This window comes from Hemitrygon akajei, chromosome 17 (assembly GCF_048418815.1).
Source record: "Hemitrygon akajei chromosome 17, sHemAka1.3, whole genome shotgun sequence".
Lineage (NCBI taxonomy): Eukaryota > Metazoa > Chordata > Chondrichthyes > Myliobatiformes > Dasyatidae > Hemitrygon > Hemitrygon akajei.
In genome coordinates this window covers 30,602,494-30,615,708 of record NC_133140.1, presented here as the reverse complement: position 1 = coordinate 30,615,708, position 13,215 = coordinate 30,602,494, and the positions used below count along the sequence as shown (strand labels likewise).

The window sequence follows — 13,215 nt, the reverse complement described above, 5'->3', positions numbered from 1 at the left end:
CCACATATAGAATCCTGCTTCTAATCATAGGTTAAATATAGATGAATGACCTAGAATAAAAAACAATTTTTTTAATAAATCTGGAAGGAAAGAAATGAATTGTATTCAAAACTCACTACTAGATAAAAACATAACGAGATCCTATTATATATGCTTTTTTAAAAATGAATGCACCTAAACTGCAATACAAAGACAGAAGTCAGTTAAATGGCATTCTTAATATACAAATTACAAAAATTTAATCCTTGAGAAGTGAAATTATCTATTTATGGGAGCCTCCAGTGTGCAAATTGACTGCTTACACCACATTAGGCTTTAGTTTAGGAGACACTTAATTTGTCACAAATGTGATTTTTAAACAAAAAAAAAGTGAAATCTATTCTCTCCTGCAATAAATCAGAATGCTGAGCCTGAATCTGTTGTCATTTGAAAAAGGATTTTCTGTACTTTCTGTTCCAGGTTTCTATATATTATGTATCTCCAACATGTATTGATTGGCAACTATTTATTCCATCTCAGTAACTTTGTAAGACTTACAAATATTGTTTTGCCAAATCAACAGAAACATGATTTTCATTTAATATACATCTATATAATACTTATTTTTTTAATTAATTTTAAGACAGAGCAAATAACACCGGAAACATTTGTGTCAAAACTGCTAAACCTAAAGGCCTTCAAGAACCATAAACAGTCACATGACAAATTGGTTAAATGGCTAAATGTAAGTAATGGGTATCTAACTATTAAAAGAACATTTTAGTTTGGTTTGGAATCCTAATTTCTCCCTTGAGCTATTAGTTCATCATTATCATGACCTAACTGCAGTACAAGTCTTGAATCCCCTTGCAAACAACAGCACTGTAAAGAATTAACATATTTTGAGCTCTTAAACTTGATTGGTGTTTTTGACACATATCATGATAGATATAAAGGTGGATCATATTGTCCAGCCAACTGACTGAAATAAGGTGGCTTTGTGCAGTACTATCAATGGTAGTAACAGTGGTCATTCATCTGTGATAGAAACTTGTCATTACAATTACCGTATTCCAAGTTGTCCTTTCTTGTTTAGGTGTGCATGTCCATAAGTTTATTTCTATTTACCTTTCCTAATTTGTCTCTGATTGTTTGCAAGTATACAACAGCATTGCAAGGTCTGTGCTACTGAATTCTCTATACCCTCAAAATCTTACTTCAGTACATATCTTTCCTCAGTAACTCTCAAAATTGTTTGGAACAGACTATAACTTAAAACAAAGTATTTTTAATAGAACAGTACAGCACAATACAGGCTCTTCAAGCATACAATACTGAACTTTTAACCTACTCCAAGATCAATCTAACCCTTCCACCACTACTTAATAGAAATAAATGCTTAGTGAATCTAATTTCAAACTGAAATTCATAATTTTTCTAGTTATAGTAAATAAATTTTAGAACTAGAATATTTTCAACGTATTTGTCAATATTATCAGTGCTTACCAATCTTGAAGTTTTCTCAGTGATTCTAAAAGCAGGTTGAGTTTGTACAGATAACCTTTTGGACTAAAAAAAAAAGGAAATCTGTGCACAAAGATTTCCTAATGTTAATACATGATAACACATAATTATTTTTTGCCAGATTGAAAGTAATGTTAGTTAATAGTTAAGTCTTAGATTAGACGAGGATCAGGAATTACAGTTTCCAGGCAGGTTTTATGAAATATGAAGGAAATGCAAATGGAAAGGAATTTTGCTAAGGGAATTGACGATAAACGTTTATGAATTTTATATAATTGAACTACAAAGAGAGCTGTTAATGTTAACTATTAATTGTCAGAAGGTATAATGGTGTGAGTATTTTATGGCCATGCATGCGTTTTAATCATATTTTGCAAAAGGAATGGTTATAGTAATGTTTATAAGGATTAATGCAAACTTTTCTTGCTGTGAAACCAAAATTATACGTTGAAAAGGAATAAAAACTAATTAGTCTTCCAGTTTGTTCTTAAAAATTAAATGAACTTTCCTTGTGTTTTCTAGTTAACTTTGCCATTTGCTCGAAAATATAGTCACTGCATGGAACTATTGTTGAAGAAAGGATATTATAAATCAGTCTCATTTCCTGTTTTAGGGAACTAATCTGGGGAAAATGGCAACAGAAATGAATTTATTACATTTGTTGTATTTGTATGCAGTGATTTTCTGTCAATATTTTAAAACTATTTAAAAAATGTGATTAGTCCTTTTGGTGATAGATGTTTGCTTAGGAAATGGCTTCAGTACATGGAGATCTTAAGTACCAGTGATATTCTAGCCCATCTTGTGGAATGAAGGGAGAGCATGTAGAAATATCAGTTTCCAGAAGGTTACAAAATATGCTTAGTTTTATTTACCAGCTTAATTTATATCTTGTTCAAGTCAAATGAAACTTAAATCTGATCTCACCATATTTCTGTTTTTAATGAGTAAAACCTTTTCTTTATAAGAAAATGATTGTTATTCTAAACATGGTTAGAATTGGACAACAGATTAGTAAAGCAATATTGAGATTTATTTTTCAGATATTTAACTTATACTGTCTATCTGAAAGCTTGTTAACAGTTCATTTGTAAGTTTGTTATTTGAAATTCACTCAGCATTTTTTTTGTTTTAATTGCTTTACTGTAAACAGTTTTATCTATGTTATAACTTCAAAGGCTGGTTAATATGGTAAATGTATACTACACAAACCAAGAGCTCACCCTGCCACTGCAAACATACATGTCTAGAAAGTGTGAAGTAATTTTGTCCTTCAATAAAAGTTCCCCTATCTTGTTCCTACATCAGACTTCTACAACTTCACACTTAAGGGCCAAAAATCTGACATTTCTTCCTGTGGTGTTTTACAAAGGAAGAAAAGTTGAGCACCAGGGAAAGGAAGAGAGTTGAAATTGGGCAATTGCTTATATTTAATGATGTAAATGATCTCACTAGCATATTCCAAGTTATGACCACCATCTGCGAAGGTAGTCATGTACCACAGGAAATTAATGCTCAAGCTTGTCAAGTCTGTTTAACCAAGTTTCATTATTGATCCTTCATTTACAAACAAACAACAAATCGAACACACCATTAATTTTATGTATACAACTTCAAGATTTTTCAGTTAAACTGCCACATTTAGTACACACAGTTAAAACTTGCTAACAATTTAAGATCCACCTTCAGTGATTGAGTTAGGTATTTACACATCATTCTGATTGTAAATAGTCTAAAACTAATATATAAGATCAAATGCCATTCTATATTACTTGGCTATTTTGTTAATAATCCAAAGTTCTGTATTCTTCTCAATTATTTAATTTGGTTTACTGATCCATTCTCTTTTATTTCATTTTCTATTTTAATTGCCCGGACATGTCTCAGTAATAAAATGTGCGTTTAACTTTCTGGTTTAGTTTTGGAGTATTCTGTATACAGATTGATGACATGATGACTACTAAATGGCTGGGATTGTCTTGAACTGTTAACTTATATTAAAAAAAATCATTGTTGGAATTGAGAGAATCCATGGTTCCATAGATAATTAGATCTTTGAGGTTAATGGCACCATATTGGCGATGAACTGTATGCAACTCCATATTAGGAAAAGTTATACATATAATTAAAACTTAAGAAGCCTGAATGAACATCTTATTTTGCAATGTTATTTTTATTTATTTATATTGACCAAACCTGCTTTTGAAAAATATTGTCAAAACGTGCATATACTATTGCTTACTGTGACATGAATAAAAAAATTAAATCAAAACCACTTCACAGGTATTTTCAATGCTTAATAAACAACTGTAAAAGTATATTTTCATTTTACTAGATAACAACATGTACATTCTTACCAGTAAATTAACTCAATATTATTTTCAATCATATTTAAGTAATAACTAATGGCACTTTAGCGATTTCCCTGTTGAGAAGCAAGTTTTTATTCCTCTCCCACTCAAAAACAAAAACAACATATGGGCTAACTGCAATATTTACAGATGCAACAGAAACAATTATGTAGCTTCTATTTTAAAAAAAACTTCACTTTTATTATTAATGTTGGTCAATTGGCTACCTATATAAATTGTTGCCTGTGTAAAAAGCAACCATTATTCAACAAATAGGGTTTTAATATCCTACTAAAATCAGTTTATGCAAAACACTTAGAAATGGCTAACAGTACCAAGTAAATTATCTGTATATATAAACTTTTATCGAACAGATCAAAAAAGTTTACACATTGTCTACTTGTATAATTTACATAATATTACAAACGTACATTGTTCATCAAATTTGCAAACATCCAGAAAAGCAAAACTTAAATTCAGGTGGCTGAGTTGCAGTCATTTCATACAATTTACATTTGAACCTTAGGGGTACCAGATCATGCTCCATTTCTGAATCCAGTTGTTGAAGGGATTAGCTTTCCCTTCCAGTAATAGACCTGCATGAAATCTAACAGATAAGCATGTGTTAAAACAATGCATCAGATTTATAAACTGCCAAAACAATATGGGAGAAATCCAGTGCTCACAGTCAACATTTCCAGTAAATACCACATTAGAAAAGTAGAACTGTACATACATTTGCTAAATGTGTTAACCCTTTTTCTTGTACATGTCTCTCTATAAACCCAGTGAAAACACCAATTTATAATCAATTACAGAGTTGTTTGTCAAGTGGGAAATTGCTCACTGGATACTAGGCAAAGACTGAAAATATAACAAAACCCCTTTTTAGAAATGTAATTAGTTTAGTGTTGGATTAATTCCAAGCACGTCATAATTTCAGGTGTAATCATGACATCCAGCTGTTAACATTGGTTTGTAACACTGGTATGATAATACAGACCAAACCAGTATAGACAAAACAATTTCTTAGAAATAAATCAGATTCCAATCCTTTGTCTATTTCTGTTTCTCACTGGAAATATGGCTGAATAGATTAGTTGCTAAAGAATATTTAGCCTTTGTCAGTGACACATTAACTTTTCTCACTTTAAGTAAAGTGAATCTTTAGTGAAGTTTTACTTAAAATTAAAATATTTAAGTTTAAGTAAATCTACTTCTTGGAACTTACAGTACCTTTTCTGGCGTGCTAAATATATATTGCATTTAAACTGTTATACTGCAATTAAAACAAATTATAACAAATAAAACAATTGTACTGCATTTAAAGTCAAAGTACATTTATTATAAAAGTATGTATACAACTTTGAGATTCATCTCCTTACAGGCAGCCACAAAATAAAGAAATCTAATAGAACCCATTAAAATAAGACCATCAACACTTAATGTGCAGGGAAAAAAATCAAAAAAAAAAACAAAATGTGCAGATACAAAAGTAGGATACAACAACTGAAGTTCATGAAAGTGAGTCCATAGTCACAAAGCCAGACATCACTGCAGCCGATTCAGGAGTCTATTAGTTGCAGGTCATTTCGGTGCAGGCATGAGTAAATGTCATGGAGTAGCAAGTTGAACCAGCCCGTCCCTGACCTCTTCAATTTGGCCTGCTGCCTAAATCGTGCAAACCTTAGGTCGTTCCTCGCTCTCGAACCAGGTCCTGCTTGCCACATTCATACACCGTTGAGCCTGGATCAATTTGGCCTGTACCCGACCATTCCAATTTGGGCCAGTGCTTAAATTAATTAGACCTTGGGTCTGGGTCCCATTGCTTGATTCAAATCTTGGAGATCTCCTTGATCTCAGGTTTGGGCCACGCTGTCTCAGCACTGCCTCACCACCACTTGCCTTGCCTCGATTCAGCTGCATCGAATCACCTCGAAGTCCACACTAGCAATGGCCAAACATTAGTTCATTCCCTGCACCTCGATTCAGCCTGTACACATTGTGCTGCAACCGTCCATTTAACAGTAATTCAGATTGGATCTCTTATAAACAAACTCTTGACATTGACAAAAGTACATTGAAAACTATAACAACGCGAAGAAAATGTTGAAAGAACTCTAAGCCCGAAACATTCAATTTTTATTTCCCTCCATAGGTGCTGCTTGATCTGCTGAGTTCCTCCAGAATTTGGCATGTGTCGCTCTGAATTTCCAGCATCTACAGAATCTCTTGTATATTGAAAACTAAGTTGTAGTGGTTTATACCCAGAAATGTTACTTTGGCACCACAGGGATCCTGGTTTTCTATTATTCATACACTTTGCATACATCCATGAAGGGCATCAACCCTGAAGACATACAGTATAACTCCAGTGACTTCAGGACTTTATTGGAACTTTTGAGAGTCAAAGAGCAATACAACAACCAGTCCTAATTTCCTATGTGTGACCAATGTCATTCTAAGACCCATCCCGCCATGTACCTATTCAAGTGCTTCTTAAAAGGTACTGTCATCTGCCTTAACCACTTCTGGCAGCTTGTACCAAATAATCACCACCCTTTGCATGAAGAAGTTGCCCCTTGGGTCCTTTTTTAATTCTTTCACCTCATCCACAATGTTATGCCCCTAGTTTTGAGGAAAAGACTTGCTGTCTGTCTTATCTGTGCCTATCCTAATTCTAAATATTTCTCTAAAGTCACCCTTCATTTTTCATTGTTCCAAAGAATAAAGACCTAGTCTGGTTAATCTCTCCTGTGAGTTTAATAGGAGCAGAAAATATAGAAACAATCCACACCCTAGCTCTGACCACAAACCTACCCAGATTTCTAACTCCACGTCAAGAGAGAGATTGGCCAGCATCTACCTGTCTCAATGATGGGGAAAAATGAATATACATTTCTTCAGAAAGGTTCAGATATGCTGAGGATTGGAAGAGTAATTTTTTGCAGATGCCCTGCAATGATCCCACCAGTATCACCACTGATGTATCACCATTGAATAATCATGCCAGTAGAATGCACACCGTTATATTAAATATCCTCTGACATCTGGAAAGTGTTTGAAAAACCTGCGAGACCTGAAGCCGTTCTGTTAGTTTTCTTGTATCAGCAAAGTATTCCTTTAAATACACTCCAATACTGTAAAGTTGCATATTGCATTTTTAGTTAGCAGGCCAGTTATGGTGAAGTGTGTTCAGGCTGAATCAAGGTGGTAGGGTCTGGGTCAGAGAGTGGGGAATGAGCCAATGTTTGGCCATTACTGGAGTGGACCTGGAGGCAATTCAATGTGGTAGAAGCGAGGCAAGGTAGAGTCGAGGTGGAGCCCGGTCCAAGAGTGAGGAATGTCCTGAGGTTTGGACGATTTATGCTCCAGACTAGATTTGAAAAGGTCAGGGTTTGGGGGCTAGAGGCAAGCATCGGACTGGTGTTCAGCTTGCTGTTCCACAAGGTTTACTCAACTCTGTACTAAATTGAGGCTGTGACCTGCAATTAACTCACTTCCACGAACTTCAGTTCTGAATGTTACTTGCTAACTTTTATTGTTTGTATGATTTTTTTTGCACATTTTGCACACTGGGTGTTTGACAGTCTTCTTTTGTTTCAATAGGTTCTATTTGGTTTCTTTGTTTTGTGCCTGCCTACAAGGGGACAAATCTCAAGATTGCATAAAGTATACATCCTTTGATAATAAATGTACTTTGAACTACTATGTATGACTAACAGTTGCACCCAAAAGATCCTATTTATCTTGACAAGGAAGGGAACGTGTGGTAAGAATTAATGGCATAATTAGATGATTGTCTAAGAATGAATTGCAACAGATATGCCGAGTCCATTTTCCAGTGGTATGATTTCTCCTGAAGTGATCAATAACACAGCCTTGCATTATAGTGCAAAAAACCCTTTTTACTAATACAACAAGTTCCAGTTAATTGGCCATCAGTTAACAGGACCAACTGTTTACTTGGGATAACTCTAAAGAACAAAAACAAATGAAGAAAATAGCTGAGATTTCCTTTGATTATTTTGGACAATATGCCGAACATTTTCTCACTAGCATCAGTAGTGTGCAAGTCTGCACAATGTTTAACAAGCGTAGCCACGGGAGTAACATGAGCAGTGAACACAAGAAGAAAGATCGATGTAAATTTAGCAGTAACAGCACAGCTAACCAATTTCCTGTTTGCAAACCAGTATCACTGAACATTTATTGAATCTGAGCAATGATTCTTTGAATCAAATTTTCCCACACAAAAACGCACAATTTAAACAATAAAATTAATTGTAATCAAATTTCATCCCATTTATCTTTACTCTTTGACTTACAGGAAACTTTCTATTAGTAAGATTATTTGAGAGCTTGTTGGGGTTTCTAATGGCTGAAAAACCTAGAGGTGGCACAGGGCTCTGGAATGATGTCAGTCATTTGGAATTGAGATGAGAGGAAACATTTTTGACCATAAAACGTTTAAACACATATTCTTTATTTTCATTAAGAAATAAGGAATTTAATATTTTTCCACAGGATATGAATATCATCTACTGTTTGTCCAAACCCAATTCCCTTGAACTGAGGAAGAAATTAAGAATCAACCTCATAGGTGGATCTGGAGACACATATTGGTCAAACTGGGTAATGATAGCAGATTTCCTACCCTGAAATACCTGAGTGAATTAGGTTTTCTTTGAAACAATAATCCAATTAGTTTCATAGTCTTTGTGCTGATTTTTCCCCCCATTTAAGTACTTGAATTTAAATTCCCAGCTGCAATGGTGTATTGCACGCTCCCGCCTCTAAATCAACAATGCAACTATACTATGTACACTGTACAAAGCTGTTGAAAGAGTTTTTGCATGGGTACATATATGAGATAGTTAAAAATAATAAAAGAAAACAATGCTGGACTTACTTTTACAAGGCAGGATGTGGTGCACAACTCTTAGACCACTGTGGATGGACTAATAGCAATTTGAGTTGATTGCGGCTGAGCAGAAGAAAAGTTTAAAGAAAGCAGTTAATGATCCACACTAAAGAGAATATGAATGAACTTTATACTCATCATTGGATTTACAAAGACACTGTATGGCACAGGAAACATTTATAGAGAAGAACTATATTACTTGACAAATATCAGGCTTTCTCCATAAACATGCAGAATAATTCAAAGTTCAAAGTAACTTTATTATTGAAGTACATATATGTCACCACATACAACCCATTTTCATTTTTCTGTGGACATACTCAATAAATTCAATAACCCTAAAAGAATCCATGAAAGACCATACAAACAGGACGGACAAACAGTGTGGAAAAGACAACAAACTCTGCAAATACAAAAAGAAATAATAATAATAGTAACAACAAATAAACAATAAATATCAAGAACATGAAATGAAGAGTCCTCGAAAGTGAGTTCATAGAAAGTGAGCTCTTTCAGCTGTGCAGTAAGTGTCCATTGTCAGAGTGTGCCAGTGATGCAGTGGGAAAGCTTCGGCATGAACAGGTGGAGATACAGGTAAGAAGAAACAAGCAGTTTTTTTTTTAAGTACGAAGTGAGAGTTCAGGATACCGCTACCTGATAGTTTCCCTGATGACTTCATCTGTGAAGTGCACTCAACTTCAACTCCTGACTAACTGGGTCAAGGAGTTGGCGCTGGAGTTGTTTGTACTCAGGATCATCCAGAAGGCTGAAGACATTATAGATGAGACTTTTGAAGAGGAAGTCACACCCAGAGTATAGGCTTCGGACCACCAGGGTGACCAACAGGAGAAAGAGGGGATTAAGAAGTCAGTGCAGGGTTCCTCTGTGGCCATTCCCCTCAGCAGTAAGTATACCTCTTTGGATACTGCTGGTTGAAGGGGGTGTGGGGAAGATGGGGAGATGAGCCCATCAGGGCACAGCAGCAGCAACCAGGCTAGTGGAACTGTGGCTGGCTGTAAGGATGAGCAGGAAAGGGTAAAGTCAGGCAGTACGGTAGTGATAGAGGACTCAATAGTTAGGAGGACAGACAGGAGAATCCATGGCTGCTAAAGAGACAAGAGGATGGTGTGTTACTTCCCAGGTGTTAGGGTGTAGGATGTATCAGAGTGGCTGCAGAATATTCACAAAGGGGGGGGGGGGAGTGTGGAACAGCCAGAGGTCGTGATGCATATTGACACCAATAACATGGGCAGAAATGGGTAAAAGGTCCAAACAGATGATGATTTAGTTAAGAAGAAAAAGGAAAAGTATATAAAGCTTCAGAAATTAGGATCAAATGGAGCTCATGAGGATTATAATGAAGCCAGGAAAGAACTACAGAAAGGAATTAGAAAAGCCAGGAAGGGCCATGAATAGGATTTGGCAAGTAGGATTACGGTGAATCCTAAGGCATACTATAAATACATCAAAAGCAAGAGGATAGCTAGGGAGAGGGTAGGACTATTCAAGCATAAAGAAGGGAACATTTACTTGGATGCGGAGAATGTGAGTGAGATACTTATGAGTACTTTGCTTCAGTACTTATCAAGGAAAAGGACATGGAGGTCCAGGAGATCACTGCTAAGCGTATAAATATGTTAGGGAGCATAGAGGTCAATGAGGAGGAAGTTTTGGGTGTCCTAATGAGCATTAAGGTGGATACGATATCAGGGCTTAATGGGATTTACCCCAGGTTACTGACGAAGGCAAGAGACAAGATTGCTTGGTGAGTCTCACTCAGTTGTAGGGAAATTGCTGGAGAAAATTCTTAGGGATAGGTTTCATTTGGAAACTTATAGCCTAATTAAAGAGAGTCAGCATGCCTTTGTGCGAGGCAGGTTGTGTCTTTACCAACTTGAGTTTGTTGACAAGGTGACGAGAGAGATTGATCAAGGTAGGGCAGTGAAGGTTGTTGACATGCATGTTAGTATGATATGTGACAATGTCCCTCATGGGAGGCTAATCCAGAAGATGCATGAGGTTTGCAGCAAATTGGCTCTTTGGATTCAGAACTGGCTTGGGGATAGAAGACAGGGTAGTGGTTGAAGGAACTTATTCAAGCTGGAGGTCTTAATGAGTGGTGTTCTGCAAGGACCTCTGCTGTTTGTGATATATATAAATGACCTGATCAAAAGTGTATATTTGTGGGTTAGTAAGTTTGCAGATGATATGAAAATTGGAGGAGTTGTGGATAGTGTAGAAGACTAGCAAAGAATACAGTGCAATATACTGTAGATCAGCTGCAGATACAGGCAGAGAAATAACAGATGGAGTTTAACCCAGATAAATGTGGGGTGATGCACCTTGGTAGGGTAAATGCAAAGAGACAGTACACCGTTAAGAATCAGAATCTGGTTTAATATCACCAGCATATGTCGTGAAATTTGTTAACCTTATGGCAGCAGTACAATGAAATATAAATAAATAGAGAACAAAATCTGAATTACAGTAAGTATATAATAGTTAAATACCAAATAGTTAAGTTAAAAATAAGTAGTGCCAGCCAGAATGCTCTCCACAGTACATCTGTAGTTTTCAAGTATTTTAGTTGACAAGTCAAATCTCCTCAAAGTTCGAATGAAATATAGCCACTGTCTTGTCTTCTTTATAGCTGCATCAATATGTTGCGACCAGGTTAGGTCCTCAGAGATAGTGACACCCAGGAACTTGAAACTACTCATTCTCTCCACTTCTGATCTCTCTATGTGGATTGGCTTGTGATCCCTCATCTTACCCTTTCTGAAGTCCACAATCAGTCTTTGGTCTTGCTGACCAAAGATCCTTAACAGTGTTGCTGAGCAGAATGATCTGGGATCCGAGTTCATTGCTCCATGAAAGTGGCTACACAGGTCGATAAGGTGTGTTAAGAAGACTTAAGGAATGTTTGCTTTTGTTAGTCAAGGCATTAAGTTCAAAAGTCAAGAGGTTATGTTGCAACTTTATGAAATTCTGATTAGGCCATATCTGAAGTATTGCGTACAGTTCCGGTTGCCCCCACTATAGGAAGAACACTGTGGCTTTGAAGTGGGTGCAGAAGAGGTCTACCAGGATGCTGCCTGGTTTAGAGGTCATGTGCTATCACATGTGGCTGGAAAAACTTTGGTTGTTTTCTTTGAAGCACAAAGGCTGAGGTGAGATCTGATAAAAGTTTATAATATGATGCGAGGCATAGATAAGAGTAGACAAGGAGTATCTTTTTCCCAGGTTAGAAATGTCTAACTGAAGGTGAAAGAGGGTGGGTTCAAAGGGGATGTGAGGGGTAAGTTTTTTACTCGGAGAATGGTGGATACCTGGAATGTTCTGCCTAGTATGGTGGTAGAGGCAAACACATTAGAGGCTTTTAACAGAAGTTCAGATAGGCACATGACTGTGAGAAAGAAGAAGGGATATGGACATTGTGTAGGTCGGAGGGATTAACTTTTGAGGGCTTTTGATTTACTTTTTAGCTGGTTTGGCACAACATTGTGGGCCGAAAGGCCTGTTCTTCCACTGCACTATTTTATGTTCTAAATTTTTATTTACTCTGCAGTGTGGTACAGGCTAGGAGAGTAACGTTACAAGAATGAGAAACTGTATTGATAAGACATGCATAATCTTTGGGAAGATGACCTCTAAATTATTTAAATTTACTAATGATAACTTGTTAACTCCCTCTGGAAAAACAGCAATGACTTCAACTAAAACCCTAAGCCTTCAATATGCATGAGCTACAAAAGAACAAAATAAGAGCAGAACCAAGCCATCAGGTACTTCAAGCCTTCTTCACTGTTTAAAATGACCATATTTGATGTACGCTGAATTCAACTGCATGCTTGAAAGGGAAAACAAAACTACAGCTATGAGGATCCCTGCAGCATCTTGTGATCCTGTGATGTCTGTCTCAGAGGCCGATGTTAGACAGTCTTTCAAGGTGAACCCTCGCTAGGCCCCGATGGGGTACCTGGTAGGGTTCTGAAAAACTTTGCCAATCAATTAGCAGTGTGTTCAAAGGCATGTTAAGAGTTGGAAGTTCCCACCTGCTTCAAAAGAGTAACAATCAAAGCAGTGCCCAAGAACAGCAGGGTGAGCTACCTTAATGACCATTGTTCAGTAGCCCAACAGCATTCACATCTACGGTGATAAGTGCTTTGAGAAGTTGGTTATGCCTAGAATTAACTCCTACATCATCAAGGATCTGGACCCACTACAATTTGCCTATTGCCACAATTGGTCTACAGCAGATGCAATCTCATTGGCTCTTCATGTGGCATTAGATTACCTAGACAATACTAATTCTTATGTTAGGCTGCTGTTTATTTGTTACAGCTCAGCATTTAACACAATCATTCCTCCAGGTATGATAGAAAAAGCTCCAAAACCTAGGCCTCTGTACCTTCCTCTGCAACTGGATCCTCAATG

At 36.5% G+C, this 13,215-nt stretch overlaps 1 protein-coding gene across 1 annotated transcript in view; it reads right to left on the bottom strand.

Annotated features, from left to right (window-relative positions):
* Positions 1–2,780: 2,780 nt before the first annotated feature.
* Positions 2,781–13,215, bottom strand: part of plekhg4 (pleckstrin homology domain containing, family G (with RhoGef domain) member 4) — a 236,290-nt gene continuing 225,855 nt past the window's right edge. The window contains exons 24-25 of the mRNA XM_073069869.1: positions 8,767–8,841; positions 2,781–4,461 (exon numbers count right to left, since the gene is read on the bottom strand). Coding sequence (XP_072925970.1) covers positions 8,797–8,841 — 45 coding nt within the window. The 3' untranslated portion in view covers positions 2,781–4,461; positions 8,767–8,796. The remainder of the gene's footprint in view (positions 4,462–8,766; positions 8,842–13,215) is intronic.